Source organism: Motacilla alba, chromosome 15, assembly GCF_015832195.1.
Source record: "Motacilla alba alba isolate MOTALB_02 chromosome 15, Motacilla_alba_V1.0_pri, whole genome shotgun sequence".
Taxonomy (NCBI): domain Eukaryota; kingdom Metazoa; phylum Chordata; class Aves; order Passeriformes; family Motacillidae; genus Motacilla; species Motacilla alba.
Genome location: NC_052030.1, coordinates 7,313,416 through 7,332,710, shown reverse-complemented (window position 1 = coordinate 7,332,710; position 19,295 = coordinate 7,313,416). Strand labels below are relative to the sequence as shown.

The 19,295-nt window shown below is 42.2% G+C and overlaps 1 protein-coding gene across 18 annotated transcripts in view; it reads left to right on the top strand.

The window, feature by feature from the left end:
- The window catches only part of FBRSL1 (fibrosin like 1), a 507,461-nt gene that overhangs the window by 325,891 nt on the left and 162,275 nt on the right, over positions 1-19,295 (top strand). For all 18 annotated transcript variants that reach the window (XM_038152187.1, XM_038152201.1, XM_038152195.1 and 15 more), the window contains one exon: positions 11,134-11,163. In XM_038152187.1, the coding sequence (XP_038008115.1) occupies positions 11,134-11,163 (30 nt within the window). The remainder of the gene's footprint in view (positions 1-11,133; positions 11,164-19,295) is intronic.

Sequence of the window (19,295 nt, the reverse complement as noted above, 5' to 3'; positions counted from 1 at the left end):
TGGGGGTGTGCAGAGGTGGTTTTTAGTTTTCATATTTAAAATCTTTTTTATATCTCTCTTGGTGAATTTCTTTGTTCCAGGGTAGTTCACCTGTGGTGAGTGGGGCAGCCATCCCTTAAGGTTTATTTTAAAAGCAGTGGTTGAAATCTGTAAGCACATGCTCTGGGTTTCCTTGGAGGAATAGGCCTTCTGTAGATGTCTCAATTCTTGTGCTAAATATTTTACCAGATTTGAATTTTAATGTTCAATGATGCAAACATCAATGGTAGCTATCGTAAGCTTATTATTTTTTACCCACAACAACATAAACCTTGCTATGAGTTAAATAGCAGTGGAATTAAATAACATTAATTATTACATTAATTTTATATAAGTAGAGTTAATCTTGTCCCTGACAGCAACAGGGACTTTTAGTGACTAAAGGCATTTGGCAAAACAAAGCAGCTGATTCACATAACCTTCATATATTCATTAAGTGAAGAATGAGCTGAAGTTCTTTTCACTGAATTAATGTATTTTGAGAACACAAAGATTGTTTTCCATGTCCAGAATCCCTGATTAAACAGTGCTCTAAAATATTCTATTTACCAGGGTGGTGGTGTGTTTCCAGGTGTGCAGCTGGTCAGCCCAGCTTCACCCACCTGAACTCAGCCTGCCTTCAGCCACTCCTCCTGCCAGCTCCAGCCAGAGATTTGCCCTCATATCTGAGTCATGTCAGCTCTGGTTCTGAAATTAGTCCCCTCTTCTGAATGTTCATGTTAGACATTTTTGGGCCATCAGCTTGAATTTGAATGCAAAAAGCTGTAATATACCTGTGGGGGAACATTGGGGTTCTCAGATGGGTTCATACATAACCTGGTGTGTTCTTTTGTTGCTGCACCACTTGGACTTAAAGGGAGAAGTAAGGAGGAAAGGAAGTTGGCAGCATGAGAAAAAGTGTGTGTGTGTAAATATACACATGAAGACATTAAATGTATAAATGAAATAAAATAAGCATTCACGTGAATGAGCTGTAAGAAACCACAGCAAGTTTCATAACCAGGAATCCATCACCCTGATTCCAGAGGGTGGCTGTCATTAAGCAGGATAGGGAGGTATTTGGAAATGCCTTTCCTCCCGAGTTTCATGCTGAAATCCTCTCTAACAGCTTTCTGCAGCTCATAATGGTTCTGCACGGAGGGAAGACAGCCATGCATGTTCCCGACTAAATAAATATGTAAATGGAGCTCCCAAACAGAGTCACATACCATGGAGTCCCATAGCTGAGAATAACTAAATGCTTTCTGTCGCAATACGACACGAAAAGACGACACGAACATTGCTGCTCTCTAGGTGAATAAAAAAGGGATTTTTATTTTTTGACTCTAACATTTATAGTTTTCTAAAAGTGACAGTGGATTGGAGGGTGACAGTGCCACCTCTCTAATGACACTGGACAGACTAAGAGTCCATCAATTCTCTCCTCCTCCATGAAAGAATGCAAAACATAAGTTGTTTACAGAACTGTGTGTGAGAAAGTTCGTTATAAGAATGAAAACATTAGAAGGCTTAGCAAAGTCTTAGAAAATCAGGGTGACATGCTTTCCATTAGAGGAGGGTACTTTAACAAATTCTGTTGTTTTGTACTGGCCCAATAGTTTTTGGTGACTCCACAGTGACGTGGACATGGCACAGTAATAGACTAGATTTGCAATCCAAATAGAAGAAAACTGATGTTTATAATAGATGGGGAATTACTAGACAGATCATTATGGTTAAAGTGGCTTTTGACTATATCCATATTAAGTCCTGAACTCCTTAATTTTAGAGAGAGCTTATAACCCCCTCTCCAAACAGCAGCAGCCTCTCATTGTTATAAATAATGGCTTTTAGCCATTTTTCTTCTGTTGGACATATCATCTAGGCATCCTTGCATTAAACAAAATTAGAGTTGCTCTGTGCAGTGAGCCACTGCAAATCCCATCTTGGTTTCTGCTCCTCCCAGGAGAGCATGAGGGACCAAAGCAGCTGGGGCAGGGGTCCAGGTAACTCTGAGCCAGGAGGCTCATGGTAGAGGGGAGGCAGCAAGGCAAGATGTCTCTCGCAAGCACATGGTGTTAGTCATAGCCTAAAACAAGAGAATTAGAAAGGAATGGATGTTTCTCTGGTTCCTTAGTGAAAACCCATATACAGCTTCTGTAATGTCTCCAAGAGTGTCTGTCTAATGAAAAGAAAATGAGTGACAGGTGACACAATGCCCAAGCGAGGGAAGAGTGAAAAGAGCTTGTGAGCACTTCAGAAGAGAAGCAGACTGCGTCCCTTTTCTTGTCAGAGTTTCCTCTGTTTTATAAATTGGTGAAATGCAGCATCAACCATTCAACTTTGTGTGCACTGTTCTTTCAATTACCCAAGTGTGGCTGTGGGTTCACCACCAGAGATGGTGTGGAAACAAGGAGAGATAGGAAAGAGGTGAAAGAGCTTCAGTTCATTATTTGTGTGATCCCTGCAAATGCTGGGCTAAGTGTGGTCCAAAATTCACATTGCCCTTTGGTGTAGTCATAGACAGTACAAGTGAAAATTACCTCCTGCATTGTCCCATCACTCTCCTTCTTGGCAAATATGGGCTGAAATTAAGCATAAAATTGTATGTTGGGTTTCCCAAGCTTTCCCAAGGGTGCTGAGATTCTGCAACCATAGATAATGAGTCAATCACAGTCAGTAAATTGACTTCCAGGCAGCCACATCAGCCTACCATTAAATACTTAGAATGAGTCCAAATAGTGAAAGTGAGGGAGACTATATGTTGAAAGAGGTGTATTTTATGGGGATGGATGGATGGATGGATGGATGGATGGATGGATGGATGGATGGATAGATAGATAGATAGATAGATAGATAGATAGATAGATAGATAGATAGAAAGATAGATAGATAGATAGATTAGATAGACAGATAGATGATTGATAGATAGATAGATCTACTTTTTTTCTGACCATTGAGTGGAATAGACTGATTCTGGAAAGAACATCATTAATTCAGAAAAAAATTATGGCAAAGCATTCTTCTGGTATATTAAGGCCTGAAGTAGGAGTTATAATATGGTAAACCAGCCAGAAGGCCTCTCTTGAGTGTGGTACCAAGCTCTGGTGTGTAGATGGCATTGGATGCTGACTTTTCTGTTTTTAATGAATGTGTCTTTATTAAGCATTTAGGTAGCAACATTCATCTGTGTAGGCTCCAGTAAAAGACTGCACTATGGAAAGATCTTTTTACCTGTTCTGCTGGGGGAGAAGGGCATGGATGTGGGAAATGAAGAGAAATCTGGTGGCTCTTGCAGCTTTTTCAAGATAGGTCGGTCACTCTCTCCATTGAACTAGGTAATTTTTAGACTTGGCTGGAAAGCAGGCAGCTGTAGATCTTATTTTGTAGATCTCAAGGAATAATTTGTGATTATCCCTTTTTCTCCAAAGTGCTTTCCTGTGTATAGGTATAATAATAAAGGAACCATTTTCAGCATAAAAGATGTGCTTGTCAAACCACAGCAATGATTTTCCAGTTCCTGGCTTTTTTAGTTGTGCAGCCTTCTAATATTTCTGCTTGAATTCTTTCACGACAGAAGCAAATGAAAATTACACCGTGGTTTTTAGGTCTCTGTTCCCTGATTTTTGCTTGTCATGTCATGAACTTCTTCGAAGCAGTGAAATGGCAGCCCATCTCCCTGAGAGCTCCAGACAGATTTCTAAAGTTGTCTTGTTAACAGCTTGTCAGAAACCTACATTTCAGTCTCGCTGAGTTTATATCATGCAAAAAAAAAAAAAAAAAAAAAAAAAAAGAAAAAAAAAAGTTGCTGGAAATTATGATTTTTACAGGTTCTGACATTTTTCTAAAGAACTGAAATGCTCAAGGCTGCTGTCTCCCTTAACAGGCTGTGCTGTTTTGGGTAATATTCTGCGTTGCATCAACTGAACATCAGAGCAACATTCAGTTTCTTCCCTTTAACATGTTCTTTGAATTATTTAAGGTGTTTTGATGTTGGCTAGAATTCGTAACAAAGTCCTCCAGCTTTTATCCTAAAATATCAAAAAGGTTGAGATTTTTCCTTTCCCCCCCTCTCCCTTTTCTCCCTCTTCCCTAACCCTTCCTCCCTCCCTCCTCCTGTTTTTAATAGATCCTTGCATGGATCATCAGGGGACTTTCTTTTATGTTGTACAGCATGAAATGACTTAGTCAGGGTCTTCCTGATTAATTTATGAGTGCTGTGAAAAAGGGAAGGGGGGAAAAACAGTCCTTGAGGGATTGACCCTAAGCTGCAGCAGATCAACTCAATTTTATGGAATGAAAAGAGACTTAAACAGTATTTTTAGCGTTGGTTTCTCAACCCACAGAGGTAGAGGAGCTCCCTGCATCCGGCAGGCTGGAGCAGGTTGAGAGGTGCCCATCTCTCTGGGTGGCTGATGGAGTGGAGCTCAGTCTTTGGAGGCACCGAGCACGTTTAGAGTTAAAGCTGTGGCAGATTGGTGGATTAATGTGCTCTGCCTCCAAGGGACAAATGCTCTTTTTTTTTTTTTTTTCTTTTCCCCTTTTCCCTTGCTCCCTCCTTCCCCACTCTGGGCTTGCAGATGACAGCTGTTGGTCACTTAACAAAATGTCCTCTTGATTGCTGCTTCACAACAGGGGCCCCCTCAGACCAAACAGCACATAGCCCGTACAATGCATCACTGCCCCTCAAAATTAGTTATAGTGCTCTGGGCTATTCTCGGCTGCCATAGCTAATACTCTCTTGCTGTTCTTCTCTCTCCCCCTCGCCCTCCCCCTCTGCAGACAAAGGCTCAGCCTATACATCTGTAGTGCTCATAACCTCCCCCTTCCCCCAGCCAAATGCTGAGGAGAGAAAGGGAAAAAAAAAAAAAATTGCTGCCCTGAGGCTCAATCTGTTTCTTACAGCTCTACCCCGGCACTTGGAAGCCTGAGCTGGTCTAGCCATGGGGAGGCCCTGACTCATTTCATCAAGCTGTCAGGGAGGCAGTGGAGCTAAGAGGACTCTGCTGCCTGGGGCAAGTTCAAGTCAACATTCGATTTCCGTCCTCCCCCCGGCCCCCGCCTTTCGCTTGGACACTTTCTGTGCTCTGGATCTAAACTTCTCCCCGAGCTGCAGCAGCTCACAGCTTCTTGCCAGGAGGAAGGACTTGTGGGACCTTATAAAGGACACAGTGGCAAAATTGCTGCAATAAATCAGTGGCCCTCTGACACTTGGCGGTAGCTTAATGTTTTGGCACTTTCTTTCCTGTGTATGCCTCAAGTCCCATTAGCAAGCTTTTCTGTCAGTCTGGCTCATGATAAAACTCTCTCTTCCTATCATCTTAAGCAAGCCCCTGCAGACATGAATCTGATGCCAGACTTAATAGGAAACAACACCCTCCCCTGCACACACAAGCACGCATCCATACGCACCGCCGCTGCTCCCGGGAAGTCAGCTAGGAGGGCATGGAGAAGGGAGGGCTCTTAAGAACAGGCTTGATTTTACTCCTTCCTTTAAAAGAAACATTAACAACCCGGGATTTAAGCTTAGTACTTCCCCAAGCCTTGCTATTAAAAGAAAATTCAGCAACTAAATATGGTTGGAAATAATAAGGTAGCGGTAACATGGCTGTGGAGTGGGTATGCAGGCTGCATAGGTGTCTACACTGTTCAGATACTCTGTGCAACTTTCTACATACGTATTCTACCCTGCCAGCTTTCATTGTAATGTTATAGGCAGGGTATTTAATATTTTCCCTCCTCTCCTCTCAGCCTTGCACTTCCCCAGACAGGTCTAGCTGCAGGTAGACTGGTTAGATTGCATGTCCCTCTGGGCTGGGATCTGTTTCTTCACATGGCTAGCTTAGATGTCTATCACCCTCTGCTTAATCATAATATAAATAATATCTATAGGTATATGTGTTTATGTGGAGAGGAAAAAAACAAGCCTTTCTCTCAGCTGTCTGGGCAGTAACTCCTGTGCTGTGCAGTGTCTGGCACAACAGGGCCCACAGCCTTGGGACTGTGTAGGCACAACCTAAATCAAAAACCACTGGGTTTGGGTGAAGTAGGAGATAACCATGTTTGTGTGGATCAGCTGAGGTGACTTCTCAAAAGCTTGGAGGAAGTGGCTCCATTTGAAATAACCATATTTCTCTGCACCCATCATGACATAACATCCAGGTATTGCTAGTCTTGCTGCAATCTTAGGAGACTTGGTTGGTTTTGTTTTCATTTCTTGAAGCTCTTATTCCTGGTATGAGACCGTTCACATGACTAAGTGCTGTCAGTTAATCAGTGTAGTGTTTTTGTTATGTGAAGAGAAGCTGGATGATGTAGCAGTTAAAACATTGGGGGTAAAAAAAGAGTGGAAGGACATTCTCCTGATTCCTACACCCACCAGAAAACAACAAGAATCATGGTAGTTTTAATACAGCTTGTAAGGAGCTCGATGCCAGTCTAATGGTGAGAGAAGATCCTTTGCCAAATGTGCTGTTACCTGTTTTACAGTAGCCATAAGTCCATCTTTGTCCCCTCTTGAGGTGGTTTGTAGAAGGAGGTGATGGAGTGCATCACAGCTCCTTGCCTGGTTGGAAAGCCATGATGGAGAGGGGTCTTGGAAAGAAAGATTTCACCCCAGGCATCCAAAAAATGAGAAGCCACAAGGCCCAGTCTACACACATGGATGCCCGGTCGTGATTCCTGAGTTTTGTGTTGTCCTGCTGATCCTCACCTCATGGGAGGCTTCCTTTTATGGAATCTGTCACTGCAAGAAATTGTTTCCAAAAAGCTGTGCAATTACGGGCCGACTTTGCAAACATTCCTGGTGGAATTGAGATGCAATTGGCACAACCCAGTGAATAATCCCTTTAGGAGCCTTTATGAACCTTGTACAATGGCTGTTTACAGTCCTGCTTATAGACCAGGAGTGTTAACAGGACTTTAGAAAAATCCAGGTAATTGGAGCTTTTGTCTTTCAATGAGCCCCCGTTGCTTTCAACAGTTGCCATTCTCCACATTTTCTTTAACTTTTTTTGTTTTGACAAGGGCTTTTGTCCCTCAACAACAGCAGCGTGGGAGGTGAGCCTGGCCGGGTGGCGGCCTCAGCCTTGGCAGCATGGCCTCCTCCTCCTCCTCACACGGGATAAGTTGGCTTTTAAGACACAGAAAATCCTCTGTGGCCGAACCAAGGTTTCTCCCATGACTGCATTGTTCATTCCACCATCCCGGGGATGCAGGGCTCCTGCCTCAGCCTCTGTGCTGAGCCTCTGCGGGGCGGGGGTGAGGAGGAGGCTGGAGCAGAGCAGGCGTGTGAGGCTGAAGGAGTTCCCAAAAAAACTGAACCAGCCCTTCGAAACCGGGGCTTTTCAACAAGCACACCCCAGCCCAGGGGTGGGAGAGGGGTCAGCAGTGCTTCTGCTTTTCACAGCTCTGTCTGGGCCCGTTTGGTTTTGCTGGCGTTGGTTTTTCTGTGCTGTTGCTCGTTCAGCAGCCTCTGGGTTCCTGTTTCTTGATGCAAGTGTGGGAGCCTCTTCCTTTTACATGAAACAAAGAAAACCTGTGGGAATACTGAAGCTTGGGGTCTTTTCCACCAGAGCTGGTTGTATTTTCTTCAGGAGTTGGTGGGAGGTTAGCATTTGTTGGTAGCCATGAGTCTCAAGCTTTTGTTTTCTTGTATGTTACGCAGAAGTCCAAATTTTATAAATATCAATGTGTTAAGTCTTCCCCATGATCTCTGATCCCTTAGGCCAGTTTGGAGCATTCTCACATGGATTAAGATAAGTGTTTTAGTGGTTTAAAGCCAGGTAGGAATCAATAGAAGAGACAGTTCGTGTGTGTGAGTGATCCCACACAGCTGCAGAGGGGGCAGAGGATTTGCTTTCACAAGGCAAACAAGAAATTAGGCAACTCACTGCCACAAATGCAGTTTTTAAACCACTCATCTTGCAGTCACAGCTTCACAGAAGGCTCTGTGTCCACATGGAGCCACATTCACATGTGGATCTGCGTCCACAGCCCAGTTGCCTTCTGCAGTATCCAGACTGATGCAATCATGATTAAAGTAAGGAAGATGTAAGCTAAAATGAAACAAAATTCTTTGCTGTCTTTTCCATTTTAAAAGCAATTAATTATGAAGTCTTTACGGATCCTGAATGGGGAAAAATGTATCCTCAGAGAGCAGATGTTTGCTTCATTCATATGTCTGTTTATAAAATCTAGCATGTGGATTTGATGGTTCACTGGCTTTTTGCAACTTTCACTTATCTACATGAGACAAAGTTGCATATTGGTACAAAGCAAAATTGGGCACCTAAATAAAGCAGTTCTGCACCTTTTAGTAATGTAAACCATCTGTAAGAAGGTTTTATACTCATTAGAGGTATACAAATTTTGGAGGTCATCTGTTTTCAACAGGAAAAACCCTCTTGTCTTTTTTTTAACCTCATAATGCAGTAAGAATTATGAAGACAAGTTTGTTACAAAACTAGAGAAGACTAAAATGCTACCTTGTATTTGAATAATAATAGTTACTTAAGTTCAAAAAAATTGTTTATGTCTCAAATATTTTTAAGCTAAATTTGGTAATGTTTACAGTACTAAGGTTTTATTAAACCAGGACTCATAGGCAAAAGTATCTGAGATTTAGTGATAATTTTGAATGCTTTCTAGTCAATGGATTTTGAAGTTTAATTTATTTGGTTATTTTATTACCGCAGTGTATAATTTTTAGGCCCCTGTTAGAATTAAAATTGGTGTTGATATTGCCTAAGCATACAATTTGAAGAAACCCATGGCTGAGTGTGCTAACTTATTTTTATGCCATTCTTGCAATAAATGTAATTCTGCTGTAACATGCTTTAGTCTGAACTATAAATCACAGAGTCAAAATATTCTGGCTCTAAAATATGAGTGTTCATGTCAATGAGCACCAAGATTAAAATGGTAAGTTAGGATACTTTAGTGTAGACAAGCTTTAAAGGGTAAAATAAGAAGCTCTTTGTGACCCACTCCATGATGCCAATAATTTGGGGGAATGCGGAGTCCCTGTAGCATTAGGGCTTGATTTGAGCTCCCCCTGTGTGGAGGTGAAGGGCTTCCCTCCACTCGGCCAGTGTTTCTCAGGGGCATGTAAATAATAAGAAGTGGGCTGCTGTGACTGCATCTTCCCCCACCCCCACCTCAGTCTTGATGAATGTGTTGCTCTGTCAGCGTGAATTATCGCTGTCTTGGGCAAGCACAAATGCAGCAGGTACTGGGGCAGCCTTTGCCCAGCAGACCTGTTTCAGCCTGTCTCAATGTGATGGACAATTAGTCCCATTCCAAGCCCAGAGCAGACACTTCTAATTGTTCGTGGTTGCGTGACACGGGTTTGGGGAAGTCAGCAGATGGCTGCTCGTGGTGATTTGTCAGGATTGCGTTTACTTTTGGTTTGTGAAAAAACTGTGTTTCATATAATAATTTTCATAAAGGTCAGTGACAGAATAAAAGTCACAAAAAAGGCACAAATGGCTTATGGCAAGGTATTTACTAAAGACATGGCTATCTGATGTTCTTGCCTGCTGCAAAGCAATTGGCTGGGACTTTGTGCAGTTTGTTGGTATTAACTCTGGCTTCTCCCATAGAACTTCCCCACCCACAGCTTCTGGCCCCTGCAAGGCAGTGTCCTATTACTTCTTCCATTTTTCTTCAGGTTCTTTCTTTTCCAGAATGGTTGCACATACAATCAGATCTGTGCACATCCTGCTAAACAGTCTGATTTCTCTGTGAAAAACGTGCTGTGGATCATGTGGGGCGGTGTAAAATGGTTTCCTTTGGAAAGAAAAAGAGTTCTGCTTAGTCAAGACTACAGAAAAACAGATTCCTTAAACCAAGCATTTTCACTGCAATAAAATGGGAATAAGGTGTGTGTTGGGAAGCTGAGCACTCTACACTGCAGAATGACTGTGGGAGATTCCTCCAATATATCAGGGCTGTTTGTGTGCTCGGTGTGTTTCAGAGAATTTAAAAATAAAAGGTTCAAATAGAAGAAGAGGAGATTAAATATTCTCTCATAAATCAGCAGAAAATTAAGAATGTAACAACTGAAATTTCTGCTGTGTGACTTGAGGATAAAAGAATGTGACAGGAAAGATCCGCCTTCCCCACTCCAGGAGGAAATCTGGACAAAATGACCAAACAGATCTATTCCTTCTTTTACATTCATGACAGCGAATCATGTGCTGCTTTCTCATGGACCATTTCCACATTTGGAGGTTGTCCTCCTGACAACCTGACTCTTGCTGGCTTGCAGAGTCCCTCTTGTTGACCCGGTGAGCTCTGTAGGGTGCTGCCAGTTACAGAAACCCACCAGGCCATCCCCATCAGCAGTTGGCTGAGGAGAAAATTCCCATTGGGCACCAAGGCTACAGAACACACTGACCACTTCTGTCAGCATAGCAGACACCAAGAGATTTACTGCTGCTCCCAACTGTAAATCTCTCGGAGCTCCAGCCAGCAAGATGTGCATGTCCTGAAGTGTTCAGTGCTCAAGTTATCTTTCCATCATTTGTGCTGTGAAAATAGAGCATTTCATTTTCAGAGCCCGAAAGAGATTGCACTCCAAAACTCTTTACGTAAACACTTCCTCCTGGGATCGTGATCTCATTCAAACTAAAAAATGTACCAGAATTTATGATGTATTTTAATTACTATTCTTGGTACCACTCATTAAATTAGAAATTGATTGCCAGTTTCACACTTTCCTTGTTAGATGACAAAGTGCTTATCAAGGTGAAGCAATGCAAAACTGTTACTATATATTCCATGATTTGGGATGATAAAAAGGCATGCTTTCTGTTGTGGTACTCGTGTTACAGTGGTTGTTATAATGTTATAATATCACTGATTGTCCTTTTTTGTTTAAAGTTTGCTTTCCCCCATGCAAGTAAGAGTACACCATAAATTGTATAAGAGAGGATCTGGCTTTGTCTGGTTTATGCTAGCAATGTAAAAGGCATTACTGCAGACATCAGAAGTGTGTTTCATTGAACTGTGAACATCATAAACAGCTATCCTAAAGATTTAAGAGGATGATGCAAAAGATCCCTATACATAAAGGTGTTTCTCAAAATCTTTTTTTCTCTCTCTAATCCACAGTGTGACAGCGAGAGCGATATTGACGATAAGGTAAGACTGAATTTTCTTATTTCATATGCTTGGAAATTCCCTGATAGTCAAAATAAGAATGGATTTGAAAATAACATTTTCCTCCAGTCTTCATGTCAAATTTAAAAATATCTACAATTGAATGAAAAAGCATCAGATCAGCTACTCTGTGATCTTCACTAGCTTCTATTTAGAGGAAAGAGAGTCCCATTAACATAATAGTCTTTATTGATTATTATGTGAGCATTTTGTGAGACCTGAGTTAGAGCATTAGTGCTGTTTCAGAGAAAGTTTCCTCTGATAACTTGTCAGGAGCCAATATTTTATATATAGTAACCTTTGAAGATGTCAGCTTTGTAATCAGTTAGAAGATGGGACCTGCCCTCCCAAGGCAGTGTGGTAACTGTCAAGGAGTGTTTTGTCGTGTTGCATGCATATTTATCACAGAGCAATGATTTTTCTGACCTTCTTTTGAATACAGAGGTTGGTCATTGAAAGGTTGTAGTTTGTGTTTGGGGATTTCTTGTTCACCTCTGCAAGGCGAACAGACAACTTCCACTGTGTAGCACCAGTGGCACCATGCTTTTAAAAATCAAATATACAAAAGAGTTGAGTATTCTGTGCTAGCTTCTGGCAGATCAAACCTGTCAGTCTCAGGTCAGCTCTTCATCAAACCTTTGTTATATTTTGGCTGTCCAGTCTCTTGCATTCAGTGATGAGAAGCTGTGGCACAGAGTTTTCTCCTGGATCAGCATTACACAAGTAAAGGCTGACTTCAGGTAGCCCTGTGTCCTCAGCAGCACACCCGGCTGCATCAGAGGTTACCATGAGTTCAAGAGACTACTCTGAAAGCTTTTTGTTAGTATTCTTAGAGCTTTAGAAACATTAGGGTTTCTTCAACTTCTTCTTTTAAAAATCCCATGGGATACTAAATATTCTTGGAGTATGGCAAAAGCTGTGTTTTGAGATGGCAGCTTGATTGAAGAGAAACATTTAAATCGTGTTGAATGAAAGATACTGTACATATTTTATTTTATATTATTTTTAATGTATATGAGTATATATGTATAAAGTCACTCGCTGAAGCCTCCCCTCTCCCCAAGTTCTCTTTCTTGCAAGGTTACACAGCAGCAGAGCTGACAGCAGGGGTGGCGAGGGTGAAATATTGTTCCCTAAAAGCTTAGATACCATGGGGTTAAAACGTTTCTCAGACTGCCCAATCAAAGGAAGTAAAAGCAATCACTTTGAAAACTGTTTAAAGATCTGCCAGTCAAAGCTCAGATGAAGTTGTAAGTGACATGTAGTTTTATTATACAGCTATGCTATTAATGATTATCTAAATTACACTGGTAGACCCAGCTAGCGGCATTACATCTGAGACTGACGTTTGTTAGATTAGGTTTGACTTCACCTTGTAGAGAAGAAATTGAAATCTGAACAACATTGATTAGCTTTCAGAATGTGGGATCTGAGGTTACCTTCAGAGGAAGCTGCATTGTGTTTGGCTGGTAACTTGCTGTCCTTTACAGAAAATGAAAGGCTATTATAGTGTTCCTTACCATTAATATGACATTTCTTTACATTTCTGTAACTGTAATTTGACTTTCTAGGCTCACCTATTTCCCAGCTACCTTCTCCGTAAGGTGACTCTGCCTTAATAATAACATTTCTTTTCTTCATAAGGAGAGCAGCACAAGATCATCATCTTTCTATCTCTTGCCTGATCTGCAGAGATGTGAAACATGACACAGTCCTATTAAATAGGTCTCTGGAATTAAGTGGGGTTGTTTTTCTTGTCAGCAAAGATGTGGGCACATCCACATAAACTCACCAGGGTTGAAGTGAAGATGCTTCAAACCTTTCGTGGGGATAATGTAAGGGCAACATTGCCTTCCAGTTGGGGAACACAGGGGCAGCCTGACTCACTGTGTTGGTACCTGACATTCTGCACTCCCCTGGCAACTCATTCCGTGTTTGTCTCAAACTTAACCTGACTGATGCAACAAAGAGCTGTAAAAATTTTGGTGTGACTGTCCTGAGGGACTACACTCATTTTTCTCCTCCCTGTGATGGCAAAATGTGTCTCCTGCCAATGCTCCGAGGCTATTGCAGCCAGGTGGAGGATTCAGCACAGTGCCTAGCCCAGCACCAGCCTCCCCAAATTACGTGATGGGTCGGCTTCTTTCCCCACTGCTGCAGAGCAATGCTGCCTGGTCAGCAAGAACCAGCTTTCTCAAGGTACACCTACACATGCTGGCACTAAGGAAGGGCAGGGCAGGAATTACTAATGTACTTTTGATTTGCATAACATTTTTTTGTTAGTCATAAACAGCGGGTCAGTGTTGCCTGCATAAAACTCACGAGGAAAGCAGACAAAAAAAAGTTCATGTACAAGTGCAAACTGAGTCAGCGACTGAGCTAGAAGCAAAACTGAAATTTTCCACCCCCTACTTCTCTCTCTGTACCATGCTAGTAATTATCCACTATTTATTTAGTTCGTTGGTATATGGGCTATTGAGCTCCTAATGTTTTCAAACATAGATGTTAGGGTAAAATTAAGGTTTTACCTTCACTGCATTGTAAAATATAAGCACACTCCTGATGGTTTGGTTTTTTTCCCTTGTGCAGGGCTCCAGGGGAGAAAAGCAATTGAGCATAGTCAGTCACATGTACAGTGTATCAGAAAGAGGAGCCATTACTTTAGTGCAAGGTACAGTTTCACAGCAGATTGTGAGTGTTTCCAAACATTGCGCTGCTGTTTTTAATAATTGGAGAAGAGGAGCTCAAGGCAGGGGACTTGTCAAGCCCATCTACTTTCTGAGAACTGTCTCTGGCCAAGTATAGCCTTTCACTTCTGCATCACTGCTGAAATCTCAGAGGAAGTAAGTGGGATGATACTTTCTCACACCTATCATTCTGTCACCATGTGCTTCTCACAGAACTGTTTGAGATACCCAAACTAATAAAGTGAGCTGTCCAGCCATTTAACCAAGTGAGAAACTCAGCAAATCATGCATTCCCCGAGATGGAAATGCAAATCCTGTTTCCTTTACTCTGTGCTCAGTGAAGGACGTTGGTTTGGGCTCTGCAGCTGTAAGGAGGATTGCAGTGGTGCTTGCTGAAGCTGTGGAAATGATGCTGTGCTTTTTGAGAGGGAGGGAGAGAAAGGGAGTCAGTCTGATACTTGTATTACACTGTCTCTTCTCTGTGCACTAGCTGAGATGTGAAGCTCACGGTCCATAAACATTGTTACTGAAAATATATACTTCCTTTAATAGCAACAACAGCATTAACAGATAGCAATTACCCTTCATTTTCAGGAACTATAAAGTCTCCATTAATTCAAGATTTATGTAGTTATAGCATTTAGCACAGGAATAACACCACAGAGAATTGGTTTATACACATGTAATGAGAGAGCTTATGGCATACTTTAGTGAACATTAACATAATAGAGTAATATAAACCATCAACAGTTCCACTTATTGTCTCTTACCTGCTTTAGCATCACTGTGAAAAGTGGCTAGCAGCTTGGTAATGTGCTCTGTTAAATGGTGTTCTGCAGAAAGCCAAAAGTCAACTTGTGTAAAACAAGGGAATGAGTAATCTCTACTCGTTACTCCAAAATGTTGCTCTCATTTTTTTAATAACAGTGTTCAAGATTGCATTAAAAAAAGGCGCCTGTTTCTTTCTTTAAAAGTAATTCAGTGTTCATGTTCTTTCAGTCTTGGACTTCTGTCTGCTCTGTGTGAAATTGTGGGTTGTCAGCTTAATTACATGGCCCCGCCGTGTAAGTGAGCTCTCCAAATCAGGGGTTAGATATCAAGCATTCTTCATTTAATGTGGTGCTAAGTAAGATGCGCAAAAAAATGGAACTGTGTTTCTAAGTTCAGTCAGTGTTTACTGTATATTCGTTCTGTAGTTTATGTTTTAGCTATAGCAAACAACCTCTGAGACGGGCAAAGTTAAATCCAAGGTGGAGACAAAAACTTTTGAAGTCATTTTTTTCTCACAACTTTCTGCAGCAGCCCAGTGAGTTCCTGAGGCTGTGCTTGTGGCAAAGTGAATCAGCCTTGCCAGGCTGTAGTTTGCTAATGCCAGCGTCCCAGGAGGTGCCTGGAAGTCGGCAGCCACAGGAGAGCAGGTGCAGTTTAGCCTGGGATAGATGGGAGGGGAGCAGCTCGGTGGGGCTGGGATCCCTCCACCTGGGGCTGGGTTCCCATCCTGCTGCGTGCTGTAGAAACACAGAACAGCTCATGGCTTAAGGATGAGGTGAGAGAGGAGGGACCCAGGTGAGTGGGGGGACACTGTCAACAGCAGCACTTTCGGTATGCCAGCAGCCTCGTTGTTGTCCAGCTTTGATTTCGTAGGCATTGATCTAAAGGGATTTATACGTTTAGATATAACATTTTAGGAGGCATTTGAGAGGAAAGTCAGGTAGCTTTATGGCTGTGAATGGGAAGTTATTCTCTGTAGCAAAAGACACAGTGGTAAATAGTGAGGAGGAGCTTATTTGAAAGTTTACCAAGGGGTGATGGAATGAGACCAGTGAGAGACGGAAGTTTGCAGCAATGCTGAATGTCAGTGTTGGGAAGAAGAAGTAAGCTGTGAAGGAGTCAAAACACAAAGTTTTGACTCTTCAGTTTGCCATTCAGGAAGTGAGAAGCTGTGTAGGAAGCAAGGCCACAGACTAGGAAAATGATCTTGCAGCAACTTTTCCTTGGCACAAGGACACAGTTACATCTGCTGTCACCAAAGGAAAGACAAAATGGTAGAGGAAGGGTGAGGTAGCTTGACCAAGAATGTAGCTGTGTGGATAAAGAGAGGATGCTCATTATGTTACAGAGAACGAAGATACGCAGGACTTAAAAGATAGGTTGAATATTTTGATGTCAGGAGTATTGTGAGTCAAAGAGAGTGCTGAGAACCGTGGGCTTGGCTGAGAGATGGAGGTGATAGGAGTAGAAGCAATGGGAAGAATAAACTGTATGGAAGATCTGGGGGATGAAATTATCACTGTTGTTTCAGCTGTGTTGACCTTGAAAGGATATCCACAAGCCCACAGGAAAAATCATAGATCAGGCAGCAGGAGGAAGGGATGCAATAATGAAGAGAGGCCTAGGAGTTGCTCTAGCAGGAATGGTCACTCTGTTTGTGTATGAGATTACCTAGCAATAAGAAAAGCCCCCTCCAGTGCTATTGCTGGAGCTTCTCTTCCTCTGCTCATTACATTTTATCTGGCAATGGAAAAGGTGGGTTCCATCTGATTTGTTTTTGTGAGGCTGGAAGTTTAGTTCCACTTTAGGTAATCTGTTATTTGCTGTTTTTGAAGCCTACCCAGACCTAGGTCCCCAAACTGGTTTTGTCCATCACTCAATTGTCCTTTTCTCTGAGAAATTAAACTTGGTACTTTCCCAGAAATTGACATTCATACTGGTTGCAGCAGAAGGGAAAGATCAAACATAAAATTGAACTAAGGGCTTTCACATGGCAGTATTTGCACTTCTGTTAGCATTACACTTCAGCCTATGACAGTTCTCAGCTGTGGCTAATAGTGAGAAATCTCCATTTGCCAGTTACTTCCCAGCTGGGTTCTCAGACAGAGCTGAAGTGGTTTTTACCATAGGATGCTCTGGCTTATGGACAGCAGTGCTGAATGTCCTTGTGGAGATGTGTGGCTGGGCTCCGCTGCAGGCTTGGCATCCTGCTGTAGTGATGCATGCATGCATGTGCATGCACATACATGCACAGAATCGGGGCTTCTGCTGGGGTTTATTTCTTACAGACAGAAAACCCAGTGATACGGAGTGAAAACTAGTGAGAAAGCTCTCTGCTGTATAGTAATAACTGGGTAAAGACTGTTAGTTCTCCTAATGGAAGAAAGCCTCTGTTTTACAGACAATCTGTGTGTTGTTATTAAAAACAGATCTGCTTTTTAAACAATATCAAAATATTGAATTTAAAATAACCTTGTAGCCCTTGAAAGATTTGGGTGCTATAAACAGGCAAATGTAATCTTGTTGCCAATACAGGAAGACAAAAATTCACCACTCAGTGAATTTGTTTTATTTAGTCCTTCTCCATGAATAGATTCACCAGAAAAATAGCATCCTCTAAGCCCACTGCATACCCAGTTCACTCAGTTGCTCTTTGGGAAATGCCAGATGGGGGAGAGACTTGGCATGGCCTGGGCTTCCATCCTTCCACCCACCATGTGCGTGGAGCAGACACAAAGGTTCCCACTGAGACTTGGGGCAGCTGAGTTAAGCCCTGCAAGTCCTTCCAGAGGGAGAGGAGCCTTCCAAGTTGTGCTTCTCAACTACAGCTCTGGTAAATATTATTAGTAATAATAGCCCTTCTTGACCTCTATATTTAAATAAGGCAAGAATGCAGTTAAAAAATGAAACAGAGTCAAAGTTTCAGCACCAATATGCTCCCCCCCTACTGAGATTTTGTGTTTTTTTCTTATCCAGACAAAACCTCAAATTTTAAGTACATTAGTCTGTATATAACAAGCTGAGTCATCACAGTCTGTGGTGCCCATACTCATTCTTGAAAATGTAGAAAAGAGTTTTCAGAGCAAACAATGAGAAGAGCCTTCTAGTTTGCTGAAAAAAAATCCATCATCAATTCACATGAAAGGCTTGAAGAGATCTTATGTAGAGCTCTTGGGCACAACAGGATAATACCAGTTCTGTTGCTGGCAGTCAGCATGTCCCTGGCTCCCTGCTTTCTCCATTGTTTAACATCTCCCTGTTCCAGTTCCCCATCCAGGAGCATTTTCTTATCTTACCAGGGACCTTGTGAAGAAACTTTTCAGATGAGGCAACAAAGAAGAGAACAGTTGTGTACAGCTCTCTGCCCATATCAAGAAAAACCATTATGACATGGTAAGGTAGTCTGAGTCCAAAGGGCTGCCTGTGCAATGGCAGGAACTCCTTGGAAGGTGATCAGATAGAACATAACATAACAGAGTAGGCAGGTGATAGGAATTGGCAACTGAGTTAGGCAATTCAATTAATTAAATTGAATTATATAATTAACCGTAAAGATGCCAAGGAGATGAGAATTCTGGAGGATGCATGCTCCAATAGCCACAATTGCAGGCCCTTATTTGGCTTGCAGAGTTTCTCAGTCCTGTATTCCAAAATCATTGGCCAGGTTAGGTAACACAGAAGGGCACAGTGTGCAGCACCATGTCCCTGGGCAGGAATAAAGGATACAGCTCTAGTGTACAGGCTCTGTTCCTGCCCTGGCTGCACCTGGAGTGGGAAAATGAACCTTCCTCTGCCCTGCCCACCCTTGATGCTCAAAGCACAATATCTGCAAACATGGTACTTTACCCTCAGCGTGAAATTCAAGTTAGAATGTCACTTCTGATTCCATATTAGTCATTATTGGTTTCTCTGTGTGTACTGTAAAGATTGTGTAATTCCAGTTAATACTTCACACTTTTTAATGTTTCCTTATGGTCTTTAATACTGAGTTCCACCCAGCTGCATTTTTCTTGAGAAGGAAAATGTTCTCCTTAGCCAATGGCTCACATTTGGTTTTGTAGTATCTGAAAACTTTGCTTAATTCCTGGTATGGCTCTTGACCTTACAAAGTTTCTGCCTGTTCATGAGTTTGCTCTAATTTTGTTTGGTACCTGTATGACTGTCTGAGGAATGTACATTCAGTCACAGCTGTGCACAAGTTCAAAACAGAGCAGTGGCTTGAATGAAGCTTTTGTGGGTTCTTGTCTGCTTAAGGTGAGCTCTGCAGGTTGTGCTCTGGGGCACACGGTGCAGCACAGCTCCCATCAGCTTTGTGTCTGGAGTGTCACAGGCATCAGCAGGTCTGGATTACACCCACTGATGCCCAGTCTTCCACTGTTGGATAGTCAGATTGAAATATCTCACATAACAGGCTCAGTTTCCAAGGTTTCCAAGCCTTTCCTTGGCCTTTGCCACACCTGTGTCAAAATTAGTTGGAGATCTTTGCCTAAATCTTTGGCAGCAGCTGACTTAATTTGTGGTTTACTACTCCTGACAGTTTATTGGGGAAGCAAAGCGTGCCTTCATCTCCAATAATAAACAGCCCACCCGCCGACACTTTGACAGACTTAATGGTTTTTTTATACAAAAATGGACAGACTTAATGTTTCAACTGTA